Source organism: Branchiostoma floridae, chromosome 16 (assembly GCF_000003815.2).
Source record: "Branchiostoma floridae strain S238N-H82 chromosome 16, Bfl_VNyyK, whole genome shotgun sequence".
NCBI classification, from domain to species: Eukaryota; Metazoa; Chordata; class Leptocardii; order Amphioxiformes; family Branchiostomatidae; genus Branchiostoma; species Branchiostoma floridae.
This window is the reverse complement of record NC_049994.1, coordinates 3,118,822-3,135,625: the sequence shown is the minus strand read 5'-3', so window position 1 is coordinate 3,135,625 and position 16,804 is coordinate 3,118,822. Positions and strand designations below refer to the sequence as shown.

Here is a 16,804-nt window from a genome sequence, read left to right as displayed (position 1 = left end):
AGCAGTTATAAAACAGGCTGATATGTCAGCATATATCGCTAGATGTCGCTGTAGCACAAACAATGCTTTGTCTCCATGGGAACGGTCACCATAACAGTACAACAAACATGACCCGTGGCATCAAAACGCCGCCATTGCTGCTTTGACACACACTCTGCTCGACTTCCTCCTGACTTGCGGTACGTTTCACATCTTCCGTGGTCTCCCTTAGCCACTGTCCTTGCAGTCTGACGCAAACTCGCCTTTTCTGGACGACAAGAAACCCGTGTAGACGACAAAACGATGCCTGCAACCGGTGAAAACGGCGCTCCAAAGGCGGTGGAAGAGACCAACAACGACTCTATCGCCCCTCCCAAGGAGGTTGACGAACTGGGCATTCCGAAGGGAGCCAAGACTTCCGAGTTTTACCGAGTCCACGAGAAGTTGCCTGCAAGATTCGACAACCCAGACTGGTTTCAGGGATACCGGGCCAAGGGACCTCACCCCCAGTACCGTACATCCAACGGAGACTACGGCGGCAGGAACCCAAACGTACACACCATGCAGACGCAGTTCCACGGAAGGTCGCAGAAGTTCTCCCAACACCTGGGGGTATGCGGGATGTACAGGAACCACTCGTTCAACACATACGTCGAGAAGAGCAAAGTTAATGGCGTGGACAATCTCATAACCATGGAGGAAAAGAACAATTTCCACAGAAGCTACAATCCCAACGGACCTGCCATGTTGTGATGACGATATGTTTGTCGTTGTTGTTGGAGATGTTTATAATTATTATATCATGTAACAACCACCTGTTCTTCCAAGTTATGACATTACTTGCACAATACTGTAAAAATGGATTTTAATGCAAAGGGGAGAATGTTCACGTTGGTTTTAAGTTTGTGATGAAGAGGTCATCCTGAAAAACGTGAGCATAGATTCTAACTGAAACATTTCCCGTTTTACAGTATTGTAAATGAAGTTTGCGGGGACTTAATTTTGCGGTAGTGGAAAGAAGGACTTTTTGCGGCGGTTTTAAGTTCACGGTAGCACCATACGCTGTAGTTTCTTATTGCCATGGAAAAATGTTCGCGGTGGTTTTAAGTCCGTGGTGTAGCGGCCACCGCAAAACCGCAAACATTAAACCACAGCAAAAGTTTCTGCATTTACAGTATGTCAGATTGTCAATGAGATATGTATATATAAGTCACACTTTTGAAACATTGTAAGTCACTATATGCATGCAGTAATGGTACTGTTTATGATGTTATATTTGTATCATTTTATGCAAATCAGCTGGGCAACCAATGTTACAAACAGATATATCTAAGGGACAAAACAGTGACTGTCGATAGAAGTGTATTTTTTCTGTATCAAAGTAGACAAATAAGTTTCATATGACTCCCCCACCCATCAGGTGATTATTCGTTTCCCAAATAGTCATTTACCATAGCACCAATAGAATATGTCATTATCTGCAGTACGTGCTGTTCAATATATGTCCACTAGAGGGGGTACTTGTGTAGTGTATTCTTGATGCACAACTCCATTTCTATGTTCTGTACAATGAGATATGCTTTCCCCTTGTGATTATTGTCAGAAGAGTTACAACATGCTGCATAATGTTTCAATATGAAATGTGACTTTTAACTATTCATTAGCAACCAGCTTTTGTCAATTTAGATCTGACTACTGTTATTTTGGTTATGAAAAGTGTGAGATGTTGTCAGTCAAAAACATCTTAGTTACACATGTTGGTTTGTATAAGATTTACTGTTGCAATATGTGACATTGATGATATGAAATACACTGAATTCTATTCATAAATATATCTACTGTGTTTTTGTGATGTTCTTGCTGTACCAGAATTCGAAACTGTAATATGCAACGGGTAAACGTAAAGACAAGCCATCTTGGTTATAGGGCCTTCACACGGAAATCGAATTAGCAGGAATCAAGCCGAACCAGCCGGAATGAAGTATTTGCAAACTTCATGTCACATTCGGGTGGGAATTCCAAATGGGCCTTAAATCCCCTTCACACGAGATGGAATGAGCCGGAATGCCGTCAGAATGAAAATTCTTGTCTATTCCTGTGAATTCGTAGTGCATTCTAGACATTCTTACGGCATTCGAAATATTCTTTCGGCCACATTCTGGCAGGATTCGAGGTGGCTTGCCGTTTCGGTTCTCCATCGAATGAAATAAGAATGTTTCGAATAATGCTAGAATGCCGTAGAATGCGGTCAGACTGCAGTCAGAATAGTTAGAATACACTAAAAATCCACTACGAATGCCATTTGATATTTCACCACTTCGAATGCACCTCGACAGTTTTTAACATGTCAAAAACTTTCGAGCCAGCCAAAAGTACAGGACGAATATCTCGAATGCAGTAAGAATGTTTAGAATACAGTACGAATTGCGAGGAATTGCCACGAATAGAAAAAAAATTCATTCGGACGGCATTCCGGCTCATTCGTGCTCTCGTGTGAAGGGGGCTTTAACAGTAATATGTAGCTATATTTTACTTCAGGTTGAGGATTTATCATTTACTGCTAGTTTGCAGTATTCCGGTACGTTCTGCATTTTCCACGTGTACTTTGGAAAATCTGAAATCCTTCAAACCGGTCAAAAGTAGTCTCTTCCTAGTCAATATCCCTTAAATATGTGTGAGCAAGAGCTCATTGGGGAGTTACTGTACATAGTAAGTAGTACCCCAATGAGAAATGAGAACAGGATGGTGCGGTTCAGTATTTTTCCGCTAGAGGGGGCACTTGAGCGGTGTTACTTTGACGCACAACGTGAAGCCAATCAACATAATTGTAACCTGTAACATTCGTATGTACGTTTTAAGATCCCAATACTTTATGGTACCATTATCTAAGGGAAGTCATTATGGAGAACAAAGGACTTCGGGTGGACGAGCTTCGATGAGCTGTCATGCTGGACAGGAAGGTTTGGAAATCTTGGTGTCACAGAGGATGAACTCAACTAAACTGAATCATTATCTCCTGTTTATCAGCGTCGTGTAATACAATTTAACTGGTTGTGACAAGTGATATATTCTCGTCGAGCAATTTTGGTTCTATAGTTTCACGATTTGACGAAAAGACGAGGTATTCAGAAACGACATACACTCACGATAGCTACGGATACCTCATAACTCCTGTCACTAACTTGAAAGTTAGTCTGTGTTGGTAAAAGTCATTGTTGACTCCCTGCAACCTATGATCCACTGCTCACTGAGTCACGTGTTTTATCTGCATAAAGTAACATCACGGCAGCAGTGGATTGTCCATTCCTTGACAAAGACGGGCGCTGTTCAGTCGAATTTTTTTTCGTTTGTGTGAGTCCATTTTTTGTGTTGGAATTTATAGTTCAACTAGTATAACTATCATTGTAGCGCCCATCAAATACGAGCCATTTTAGATTCAGAACACGACTTGTTGAAAAACTGCTAAACCTACAAGATAAGACGAAGTACTTCTATCTAGGATGCATGATAAACGTAGCGACCTATCCTATATCTGAATCTTGTCATACGAATGAAAGACATCTATAAGAAGATTTCTGGATGTAAGTCGCGTAGTTAGAAGCATTCGTACATTTTTCATAAGCCGACTACATACATATTACCAGTTCGTAATGAGAGATGATCGAATTTAGTTTTCTAGAATGCCATTGGCTGGGATTCTATGGTAGAATGGGGTATCAATTTTAAGTACGGGTACTGTAAATATGGATAATGTTCTCTATATGGTTTCCGAGTCCGAGGTAGAGGGAAATGGAATGTTAGTGGTGTGTTTGAGTTATCGGTTGAAACATCCTTACAGGGTTTTACTGTAAAAGGGAAAATTTTCGCTGTGGTTTTAATTTCGCGTGGAAGCTTTCGGTCATCACGCAAACCACAAACATAAAATAACTGCAAATATTCCCAATTTTACAGTATCCGCAAGATTCTTATCGGTTCTCCATTAGATTTGAATTTCAGGAAATGCCGATGGGAAGGATTTTTATCAAACACGATTAGCAAGGAAATGACGTCTATTTGATCTTAAGGGGGCTTAAGAGTACTTCGTTATTAAAACATAGCCGTCAGCATATAGAAGATAATGATGACTATACGTAATTTTTCACTGCCTGGCTACTTCAAGTAGATTTCAGGAATGTCGCTCTCTGCCTAGAATCTTATGCAAAAGATTGCCAAAAATCCAAGATGCCTTAATTTGTTTTGGAAGTGGAGAACGTAAACGATGTAACAATGATTAAAGTAATAGTGTATGTTAAACAAGTGAATCAAGACATTATGATCATAATTCGTATACAAATGTCACTCAAATGTTATACCATACGGAACTATGATTTTTCCTTGCGTGTCATTTTCAGACGATCCGTATGAGTTAATAAATTGATATGTTCCATCAGTTAGCTGTACTTTTTTTTCTAATAAATTGTTTTTGCCAGTTTCTTCTAGCTGAAGAAGAGTGGTAGATGTCACTCGAAACGTCCGGAAGTAAGTCCCCGTTTTTATAAAGTTTCAGAGATTGAATGTATTTGAATATCTTGTTCAATATTTTGCCGATGCCTATAGACAATTCTAGCGAGCTATTCTGTCTACGAAAGCACACCAGGCGTTACAGGCTTAAGTCACGTTGAGGCCCCGTGCGTAAACAAAACACTCTAGTGCCCAAGTCGCCTCCCAAAACGCGTGCGTAAAGCCCAATAAAAATGCTGCAATCGATTGATTTTCATTGAACTGGCTGTTGTTCGGATATTATTTACTGGCTGGATTTATCACAATTGTTAAGAGAATACTGTAAATGCAGAATTTCGAAACATTCGCGGTGGTTTAATGTTCGCGGTTTTCGCGGTGGCCGATTCACCATGAACTTAAAGCACCGCGAACATTTTTCATAGCAGTAAGAAACTACAATGCATGGTGATGACGCGAATTAAAAAAAAAAAAAAAACCGCGAAAAGACATTTTCTCGCTACGTACTGCGAAATTAAATCACCGCGAACTTTAATACATTTATAGCAGTTGTAAAGTGTAAGCTTTGTTCCAACACAGAAGAAAGGAACTCGCCATAAATTTCCGGTCAAACTATACACAAGGGCCCATTAACCCTCTCTGAACCGTGGCAGTGGCAATGGCAGGTTCGGTTTTCCAGCCATTTATGATTCGCTGCTGACGTCATCTTCGGTCCGACTTCCGGAACATTAGTGAAGCGAATCGTACATCTGATTAGGTCGACGAGTTTGACCGAAAAGTTACGGCGAGTTCCTTTATTTTTTGTTCGAACAAAGTTTAAACTTTACAACTATGGATTCCACCAACACAGATGAGATTTCATTCGGATGTTAAGAGGATTACGGTAAATTTGGCGTGGTATAGTGGGTCATAATCCCTTTTAATGTCCAAAAGCAACTTCTGAGCCCCTTTAGAGTGTCAGCACAAAGCAATGAGTCATGAACGTGGAGAGTACGTACCATTGATACTTACTACGTACGGATGTCCCGTTGCTAATCCGTTTTAGTGGGTGAACTTGACCGATAGATAAGACAGAACCTTAAGTGAAAATCATTGATTTGCGACACAGAAAAGTTTCCCCTAAACGTTTGGGAAAAAAAAACGTCTTTCGAGTCAATGGACAGTGGTTATGTTTCAAATTTTCAACTCATTACAAATTCCATCGTCTTGATATCCCTAAATACCTTGTTTATGAAAAAAAAAACGGATATAGGTTACCCCACGGGAAGGTGAACTAGCGTTACGAACTCTCCTTTTTTTCAGGACCGTAAACTAGAAACACAGCATTGCCTTTCCCTGATTTTTTGTCTTGTATTTTTTTATTTGTCTTTTTTGTTGCAAATGGGAATGTTTGAGTAATATTTCTGTAAATTTGTGATGTGTGGAAAATTGACCAGGGAAGGAAAACCCTGCACAGAAACCCAGGGATGACACCCCTGCACAGAAGTCCTAGGGAAGAAACCCTAGCACAAAAAATCCAGGGGGGATAAAACACCCATGTAAAAAAAGTCCTAGGGAGCAAACCCTAGCCAAAAAAAGCCAGTGGGAATGGCCCCTGCAACAATATGTAAATGTGTTATATTATATAGCACTGCAAATGTCTAGATGATGGAGTAAAGGCAGAGTTGTGTGTAAAATATGGTAAGGGAATGCTCGTGTAAATACTCTACAATGTTTGTGTTTAGTTTTTAGCGATTATCTTTGAATGTTCTGTAATTTATAACTTGTGAATAAAATGTGGAAAAAAAATTGCCTTTCCCTGGCCTGCGGTTAGGCTATAACATATCAGCTTCATTACAAATAACATCCTTACACGTGTGAACACTAATCCATAATATAAAGCATATAATCTATCACCTTAACGACATTTACACTATCAGTAATACTCTAAATTAGTACATACATCTAGTCTTTGATACCATCTTCCCAGAAATCAGCTCATTTTTCAAAGTCTTCCGAGTATCGTTCACGTTTCATCCGGATATATCTCATCTAGTATTGACGTATTGGATAGCTCATTTGTCTTAATTAAAAGTACCGATAGGAAGGAAAAAACCTTCTAATAAATCTCCAACTTTGAAAGATCTAAGAAGGAATTGTGCCCCAAGGACGCTCTAAAGGTCTCCTCACGTCCACAAATTAACGTTAAAATCGATTTCTTCCGGATAAAGGAATTGAGCGTGGGATTTGTTCCAAGAAAATCGGTACATAAAACCGGTAATAAGCGCCCGTACGTAGGCAAAAGGTGCATATTCGTGCTAATTAACGGAGAGGGGTTGTGAAATTTCGCGTAAGGATTGTATGTCACCCTTCTGAAGTGATCCGTTGGTAATGATAAATCAATTAGATTTCCGGCTTTCCGATTGGTTGGTTCCGGTCGCGCGCCTAAATCAGAAGGTCGAGGGAACGTTTGAACTGATTCGCTGGTAATGCTAACTCAACTAAATCTCCGACTCTCCGATTGGTAAGTTCCAGTCGCCCAGGCCAATGTCAAGATAACTGTTACTTCTGGCGCTTTTAGAAATCTCAGTCGGGTTTAAACTTTCGATCCTTGTAGAATGTTGCGTTTATAATAAATAAGAGCTGCCATAAGTATTAACTCGGCGATGATATTGTGAATATTATATCAATGAAATATCAAAATTTTGCTGACCCGAGGCACAACGGTTGAAATATACACAAGCATCCAAGGCCTTATATCGATCTCCTCCATATTTGCATAATGCTAAGGTCACACTGGTTACGAGCGTGATCGACTGCCTGAAACCAGATCTTATGAAGTCAAGATGGCATGTATCTACGGTATTGATAATAAGGTGATGACTTAGGCACTAACACTGGAAAAAATGGGTTCAAATGCAGTCAAATCCGGGCCGTTATCTTTCCGTATCCTTGAAGGATACGATCGTTTACGGACAGATGCGAGCGGAATCTGTTACGGATCCGAAATTTCGGATTTTCTCGAATCCGGACTAATTAAACACGGAAAAATACGAAATCCGTATTTTTGGCAAATACGGTAGCGGATCCCATTGGTATTTTTTCGTATCCTTACCGCGGAGAACACGTCGAAACGTCGGTATTTTTCCGTATACTAACCAAATCCCAAACGTATTTGCTACGTATACGTAGATACGAAATTCGGACTTTCTCGGATTCTAACCAAATCCGAAAGCTGTATCCGCCCGTATTTTGGATACGTTTATGCAGATACGAAATGCGGATTTTCCCGGATCCTAACCAAATCCGAAAGCTGTATCCGCCCGTATTTTGGATACGTTTATGCAGATACGAAATGCGGATTTTCCCGGATCCTAACCAAATCCGAAAGCTGTATCCCCCGTATTTTGTCTAAGTTTAGATAGTACATACCTACGGAACAATTCAGATTTCGGATTTTCTTGAATGGGATCCAAGAAAAGTATACGTAGCAAATAAGTGGGAATACAGGTTTCGCATTTGGTTGGATCGGAAATATCCATATACTCTTATATCCAGGTATATAATTTTGCGGCCTTTTATTCAAAACTTGTAGTTAACGTCGATGGCATCGGGATCAATCGCAGTGACTGTGCAATTTCAAAATGATTCACGATTCTGTGCTGTGTCCAACCAATTGGTCCAACTCAGACTCCATTGTCCAGCGACACTCCGGGGCCGGGACCAGGGGTAGTTATTAAAAAGAGCACACGGTTCCAACAGGCTACGGAAGGAGGAATAATCCGCTGAGATTTGCGCAGTCCGATCCATATGACTTGTGTTGGATAGGTCGCAAAGTTTGTTCACCTTGCAATCTTGGCTCAAAGTGAATTTACTATTCCGTGACCTTGCACAAATCTCCAACATAATCCGCCTCATCAACTTTGTACAGAATCCAGGCATCCTAGCGCATATAGCTTGGCGTTCTTTGGGTCGGCGGGGTCCCAGCTGGAAAGCAAAGTCCCGACCAGAACTTCAGAGGTAAAACAGGTCCAAACTTTCTCCATTTCTTCTCCTCTCGCAACAGAGGCCCGGAAAATGCTTGCTTCGTCTCGCATAACGGTACATTTGAAATCCCCAGACTTGCCTGTCATTGGGTACTCCCTGTCACATGACTCTCATCTGGCCCGAACGGAGACCTGCCCCCCGTTGGTGCTGATTGCTTGTTTACCAATTAACACCGAATAAATTTACATTTAAAAAGCACAGTGGCTGTGACACGCATTTGACCCGGACAAAACACATGAAACAAGCAACAAGTTACTATTATTTTACCAGATCGACGCTGAATGGCCGGGAGAAGTGTATTAAACCGTTCGATAGGCGCAGGCAGAATTTCTGTTAGGACGCCTTTCTAAAGATTCTACTTGTCACTTGTAGCTTTAATACAATTAAACACTCGAATCCTGTGTATTTTGTTATATTTCATTTAGCCATTTATAGCCTTTCTACAGCGTACGGATGGGTACGGATCCCGGCAGATACCAAGGTATCCGTCAAATATCTCAAATGTGGATGCGGAAGATTCCGAACAAATACGAACGAATCCCAGATTCTAAAGGATACGCCAAAGTACCGAACAGATGCGACACTGTATCTGCTGGAATTATAACCCACAAGGAATACGCTGTCGTATATACATGGATCCCTGGCTGTCAACGAACATGGAAATGCTCTTTTTGGGTCAGGAGAGCAAATTAATAGTTTTCAACAAACAAGGTGTATGTCTGATGTCGAGGAACCGTTCCGCATGCAATAAAGTTGGTTTCGAGGAAATCGGACATTGTTTCGCGAAACCTGAATTTTTTGTGAAAAATGCTCTTTTTGGCTCAGCAGAGGAAATTACCATTTGTCGACAAACAATGTGTATGTCTGATGTCGAGGAACCATTCCGCATGCAATAAAGTTGGTTTCGAGGAAATCGGACATTGTTTCGTGAAACCTGAATTTTTTGTGAAAAATACTCTTTTTGGCTCAGCAGAGGAAATTACCATTTGTCGACAAAAAATGTGTATGTCTGATGTCGAGGAACCATTCCGCATGCAATAAAGTTGGTTTCGAGGAAATCGGACATTGTTTCGCGAAACCTGAATTTTTTGTGAAAAATGCTCTTTTTGGCTCAGCAGAGCAAATTACCATTTTTCGACAAAAAATGTGTATGTCTGATGTCGAGGAACCATTCCGCATGCAATAAAGTTGGTTTCGAGGAAATCGGACATTGTTTCGCGAACCCTGTATTTTTTGCGAAAAATGCTCTTTTTGGCTCGGGGGAGCAAATTACCATTTTTCGGCAAAAAATGTGTATGTCTGATGTCGAGGAACCATTCCGCATGCAATAAAGTTGGTTTCGAGGAAATCGGACATTGTTTCGCGAACCCTGTATTTTTTGTGAAAAATGCTCTTTTTGGCTCAGGAGAGCAAATTACCATTTTTCGGCAAAAAATGTGTATGTCTGGTGTCGAGGAATCGTTCCGCATGCAATAAAGTTGGTACGGAGAAAATCATACATAGTTTCGCGAAACCTGTACTTTTTGTGAAAAATGCTCTTTTTGGCTCAGCAGAGCAAATTACCATTTTTCGACAAAAAATGTGTATGTCTGGTGTCGAGGAACCGTTCCGCATGCAATAAAGTTGGTTTCGAGGAAATCGGACATTGTTTCGCGAAACCTGAATTTTTTGAGAAAAATGCTCTTTTTGGCTCAGTAGAGCAAATTACCATTTGTCGACAAAAAATGTGTATGTCTGATGTTGAGGAATTGTTCCGCATGCAATGAAGTGGGTTCCGACAAAATCGGACATCGTTTCACGAAACTGCTCTTTTTGGCTCAGGAGAGCAAATTACCATTTTTCAACAAACAAGGTATATGCCTGATGTAGAGGAACCATTCCGCATCCAATAAAGTTGGTTCCGAGGAAATCGGACATTGTTTCGCGAAACCTGAATTTTTTGTGAAAAATGCTCTTTTTGGCTCGGGGGAGCAAATTACCATTTTTCGACAAACAAGGTGTATGTCTGATGTCGAGGAATTTTTCCGCATGCAATAAAGTTGGTTCCGAGGAAATCGGACATTGTTTCGCGAAACCTGTATTTTTTTGTGAAAAATGCTCTTTTTGGCTCAAGAGAGCAAATTACTATTTTTCGACAAACAATGTGTACGTCTGATCGGAAATCGGACTTCTTTTCGCGAAACCTGTACTTTTTGTGAAAAATGAGAGGTGGGGGTAACAAATCCATAGAAAATACGAAATGGTATTTCCTAGGATCCGTCTGCCGTGAGGTGAGGCAACGAATCCATAGAAAATACGGAAAGGGTATTTCCTATGATCCGTCTGCTGTGAGGTGGGCAACGAATCCATAGAAAATACGGAAAAGGATTTGCTAGGATCCATCTGCCGTGAGGTGGGGCAACGTATTCGTAGAAAATACGGGAAAAGGATTTGCTAGGATCCATAGATTGACCCTGGACATTTCTGTCGCGAAGTGGGCCATCTGAACCATAGAAAATACAGAAAAGAGATTCGTTAGGATCTGCAGATTATCCTTGATGCCTTTTTGCCGTGAAATGGGCCAGCGGATCCATAGAAATACGGAATAGGGATCTTCTAGTATTTGTGTATTTTCAGAACGTACTTTTATCGAAGAGTGGGCCCGCCGATGGGTAAAATGTTTTTATGACGCAAAAGGAAACTCAAGACCAGATTGAACATTGCAGATTTCCAAACTGAAGGATTCGAGCAAATGACATTTTCGTATTTGTTAACAGTAAGGGATCCAACTGTATACGACATAGTATCTCTTCGTATTTTTCATCCTAGCGGATACAGTATCGTATCTGTTCAGTGTTTTGTCGTATCCTATTAGAATCTGTGATTCGTTCGTATTTGTTTGGATTCTTCCGCATCCGCACCTAACGAATACCGCGGTATATGCCCGCATCCGTATCCATTTTGTCCAGTGTAATAAGTTGCAACTCGTCGCCTGTAATCACGATGTTTTAAAGATAAAGATAAAGATATCCATACTTGTCAAAATGGAGTAACACGCGCAAAACACATTTCCAACATGTTTTGCATGTCCCTGTTTGATATATATACTGAAATTCCCCCACTAACAAAAAGAAAACTACACAATACAGAAAATGGGAAACCCTAGTTTTGAGTTAAAAGTTAGAATTTTAGAGTTAGCTTGTAGACTATCTAGAGTAGAGATTATAGTAGTAGTGCTATATGATTTGTCTATACCATTTCTGCTGTTACCTTCAACTAGCCCTCGGGCAAGAATTTACAATAGACTATTACTGCAATCTGATCATTGAGCATTAACTTACTTTTTATACTGTGGGGACTGTGTGATTTTCAATTAAGCTAAACTAAAATTTTTACATTCGGCGTGCCGCCATTTTTTTTTTTTTGCTCATCTTGACCGCAAGGAAAATATTGGCACAATTTCGCAAAATTGACGCAATACCCTAGCGCAATTTTGGCGTATTCAGAGAGATGCCCGCTTTACACGTTTTATTTATAAGCCTACTTGCACTAATCTATATCTGTTATTGCCTAAGCTGGCAAATATGCATCGTCAAACGTCATGAGCCATGAAATTGAAACGAAGCACTTTCGAGACAGCCGATTGACACTAACAAATCGCCATTTCGGAGTCCTTCGCAAGCGAGGCGTGGCTTTGATGCTTTGGCCCGTGCAAAATGGAACATGTTGTACATCAAGGACCTTGTTTAGCTTGGTAGAGTTTTGGGTCGATTCTTTCCAACCCTTAAGAAGTTTTCATCAATCAAAATTGACAAGGGATTAGAGTTACGGGTCGCCTGGCACCAACACGGCGTAATACGCATTAGGGTAGTATCTCACTGCACTTGGGGCACCGGTGCGGCACTGCTGGGTTCGAAGATTACTCAGCGAATTTCAGAGATAGAGAACGGTTTTCTTACGTTTTGTGTATTTTGTTGTCTTCTAAGTCATACTTTTAAGTACTACGCAATATCAAGATTACAAAAATCTGCGAAAATAACACAGTGAAAGAAACCCGCAGTGCCGCACCGGTGCCCCAAGTGCAGTGAGATACCACCTTTAGAGCTTTAAGGGGAATTCTACTCCAGAAGGGAGTGTTCATTTTCAACACATGATATATCAATTGGTACACAATCAGTAGACCTTTTGTGGAATTCCACTTATGGATATATGCAATATGTGTTTTGTAAAACAATAGTATGACACTCATGATCGTTAAACCCATGCAGGCCCTCCTTTATTGTGTATATTTCCGGAAAATGTGAGAAGCGCTAAGCACACCAAGAAGTCCAATTGCTCATGTGAGATCAAAGAACACATAACAGGATGAGTTCATCTCAGCGATTCTAAAAGTAGTTATGTAACATGACTTAAGCCAGGAGTTATATTCAGACATAGACTGAGATCGATAACTCTAATTAGAGGGTACGTAGGGAGTTTAGCAGAAGACAGAATGCTTTTTGATGTGCGCAGTGCTATACTAATGGGTACTTTATCGTATAATTTGAAGAAGTATACTTCCTAAAATGAATATCCAGCAGAACATAACACTCCCTTATGGAGTGGAATGCCCCTTTAAGTCTACCCCAAAGCCTACGGGTATGAATCTGATCATGCACATAGAAATTCTAATGGTTGTGAGGATCGAGGGGGCCTCTTTTGGGGAAATACACAAAGTCTTTTAAGTATATTTCTCACCTTTTCGTAGGCTTGAATGATTAAATGAGGTTTGCATAAAATTTTATCATAGCTTTGTTGTTTTCAGTAAAACTGAAAACAACAATGAACATTTCTTTTTAAAGAAGCAAACGTAGCTATACGTAAAACATGTTATACACTTAATAAGCTTAGGGTAGGTCTGAGGTATAATCATGACAGGAATTTGAGTAACAGACTTGGAGTATATAGAGAGGGTGGTTTAAGTGAAGGACACTTTGAATTGTTTCAAGGGCCCGAATTAAAGTACTTGTTTGAATGTGTATTTACCAGAGAGGTTTATGTTGTGCGTGCTATTCGTCAATTGCGGGTTAAGACTTCACGTTGGTTGTTATAGAGTTGATATTGTAGCAGAAAGTACAAAATCTTATCTTATCAAATACATCGCATGTCATTGTAGCTGCAAGGTACAAATTTCGAAAACTTTGTATAACATTCTGTCTAAAGTTACCGCGACGAAGTGAAATACACACTTATAGATCTATCCTTATCATTCCAAAAGGCACCATGTAGCTATATCAAACAGACAAAAAAGGAAACCCATAAAGATATAAGAGGGATGGATGCTAGGTTGGAACAATACCAACTAGGTATGGCAAAAGTCCAAAGGTAAGGAATTTGTGCTGACTGGAGTGATGCTATAGCAGAGATTAGAATCGTTACAGGTGGTCCCATGCAATGTCTGTGTCAGTTATTGCGTTGGTAACAATTGGGAAAAGGGGCCATGAGAGATAGTTTAAGGGCTGTTTTTTTTTCAACTTTCGGGCGTAACCCCTAAATGGCCCCGTGCTGACTGCAGTGATGCTATAGCAGAGATAAGTATCGTTATAGATGGTCTCAACGTCTGTGACAGTTATTGCGTTGGTAACAACTGGAAAAGAGGGATATGAGGAATAGTTTATGGGATCTTTTTTTTTCAACTTTTTGGGGTGACCCCTGAGTGGCCCCGTGCTGACTGCAGTGATACTATAGCAGAGATATCAATCGTCATAGATGGTCTCAACGTCTGTGACAGTCAGTGCGTCGGTAATAATTGGAAAAAAGAGGCCACGGGGGTAAATTACGAGCTGTTCCTTTTTTTTTTTTTTTACTTTCGGTTGTGACCCCTACGTGGCCCCGTGGGACACTTTGTGGTTACCTGGTTATTTTAGGGAACAGCCGGGATCCAAGATTTTTTTTAACACTAGTTAAAATCAAGCTGGGACCCAGCAGCGAATAGACGCCGTGCGTAAACTAATCGTAACTATATGTAGTATAGGTACTCCACAAGTACAAAATGTGGCTTCACAGACCGGCCAGAACCCCGACGGTAACGTAGCGACCAAAACAATAAACAATAAATCAATGTGACCTCTAGCATAATTTTGAGAAACCGCAAAATAGACAGTACATTCAATGGCCTCCGTTAACAGTTTTATTAGTTTGCTAAGTCACTAGATAACAAAGTTTTTTCAACGCAGCCAAGTGCCTTTCGTTATAAAAAGACCACCGTTTCCTTTTATGTACGTACGTGTAGGTTACATTTCCAACCCGGCGCCCGGTCGGGATGTTTCAAGGAACGAAAAATTTAAGTGTATACCTATAGATATAGTAAAATATGCCATTTTTTTTCATTCTGATGTCTTTTATGTATGCATGTACGTGCATAGGCCAGGACTGTCCCCTCGCGTAGGGTAATACCGCCTCTTACGAGGTGATATACCCTTCTTTGGCAAGTACAAGACGGTGATGCGCCACGTCTCCCGTCCGGGTGAATGTTCCAACACGTCACTCACCATGTGGCTGATACGAGACAGAGGTTCGCCAGGCCTCTATCCGGGTGATTTGTAGCAAATCACCAACTCCAGTCAGACAGAATGATTTGATCCATCGCACACCGCACCATCGCACGTGTGGGGGTTCTTTAACGTGCCTGGGGTATGGCTCTCGCTAGACACGGGACCTCCATTTAACGTCCTATCCGAGGGACGGCCCTAGCCGAAGCTAGGTACTCATTTGAACCTGAGTAAAGTGAGGAAAGTCGTGTAAAGTGCCTTTCGCAAGGGCACAAGATCGGTAACACGGCAGCCGGATTCGAACACGCAACCTCTCGGTCACGGACCGAATGCGGTCCCGCTGCGCTATGCGGTCCCTATGATGTCTTTTATATGACAATATAATTATTTTCGCTCCCAAAAGCTGCCCGGTCGGGCCCTGGTTAGGGAATGTGACCTGCAGTGTGTAATAGTACAAGAATTGCAAGAAAGTTCACAGATCGTCACCAATACTTCAATCTTGAATAAGTCACTTAGTTGTATACAAAGAAGAATGTGTTGCCCAGTACATTCAATCGGTTTGAAGTCTTCTTGGGTCCCTGCCATGGTATCAAAGAAAACTTGAAATGAAGATATATGTAAACTATCAGGTCTAGAAGGACGTACATATTTCACATACGGGCTTACATAGGTTCAGATATGGACATACTTTCTTAATGGAAAATGTCAAAATGTAATCAGATTTAGCTAAATCTTTGGCACAAGCTTTATCCAAAATAAATTATTTTGTCAAAATGCGGATAAAACGGAGACATCCATTTGAAAACTAGTCAATTTATTTCCCAAATATGACCGAAAATATTTATCATTATTGAAAAAAGCTCTTCTGCGTCATTGCCTAAAAAGTAATGATAACTTGAAATGATTTTGCCTAAAAAGGTAATGATAACTTAAAATGATTTTACCTAAAAAGTAATGATAACTTGAAATAATTTCCAGCTGGTTACTATAGATATGAATGCGTTTGAGTAACAATAAACAGAGCAGTAGTTTGCGCCAAAGAGTATTATTCAAGCTACTGGATATGATTTTGAAAACGGCCAGACTTTTCAGACAGCCATCCGGTGTCTTTCGTCAGTGACACTGATAAGATCTTGTTGGAGAGAACTTCTTTATACTAGCTGTGAATTGCTATACAAAAGAGATCTAGTTAAAGATCAGATCTCTTCAGTGCCACTGACGAAAAAAAAAACGGATGGCTGTCTGATCGTCTGAATCTAAAATCAAAGCCAGTTTCCTGAGTAGCTGCTTTTTGGCGTATCTTTTTTCCAGGATGTCTAACCGTCATCTACATTTGCCAGTAATTTGTTGGGCTACGCCTTGCGAAAGAGAGATTGTTTAATTGCCTTCTTTATTGACCTCAAATTTTTGGTAACAACATTTTGCGATAAATTACCGAGTTTGGTAGCTTTTGCGCTAGACGTTCATGAGTTTTGCAACATAAAAGTTGCTGAAGGCCTCAAAATTTCCCTCATTGGTTGGAATAGCGTCAGTGCATAACGAAGTCTTTCTGGTATGATAATGAGCTGGACTTAGTAACACCTCAACATGTCAAAATATTTCTCTTACATTGTCGAAACAATGTATGTACAATAATCACCGATAAGAATTAGAAATAAGATTTTATTGAACAATCATTTCGGGGTCCGTTTGGACCCCATTCGGTCATTTTAGTCGCAAAAAAGGTCGGCCCCTTGAGGATTTATTTACAAAAAAATACTTAATAAGTTCTTGCAGTTATTTCCACGGGGTGG

At 40.5% G+C, this 16,804-nt stretch overlaps 1 protein-coding gene across 1 annotated transcript; it reads left to right on the top strand.

Annotated features, from left to right (window-relative positions):
* The first annotated feature begins 89 nt into the window (after window positions 1-89).
* On the top strand, window positions 90-1,813 carry LOC118403643 (UPF0691 protein C9orf116 homolog). The gene has a single exon (XM_035802414.1). It carries the CDS (start codon window positions 283-285, stop codon window positions 730-732), a length of 450 nt encoding a protein of 149 aa, XP_035658307.1. The 5' UTR covers window positions 90-282; the 3' UTR covers window positions 733-1,813.
* The last annotated feature ends 14,991 nt before the right edge of the window (window positions 1,814-16,804 follow it).

What these genes read in the sequence shown, in the direction of transcription:
- LOC118403643 (XM_035802414.1), top strand. Translation starts at nt 283, where the DNA reads ATGCCTGCAACCGGTGAAAACGGCGCTCCAAAGGCGGTGGAAGAGACC.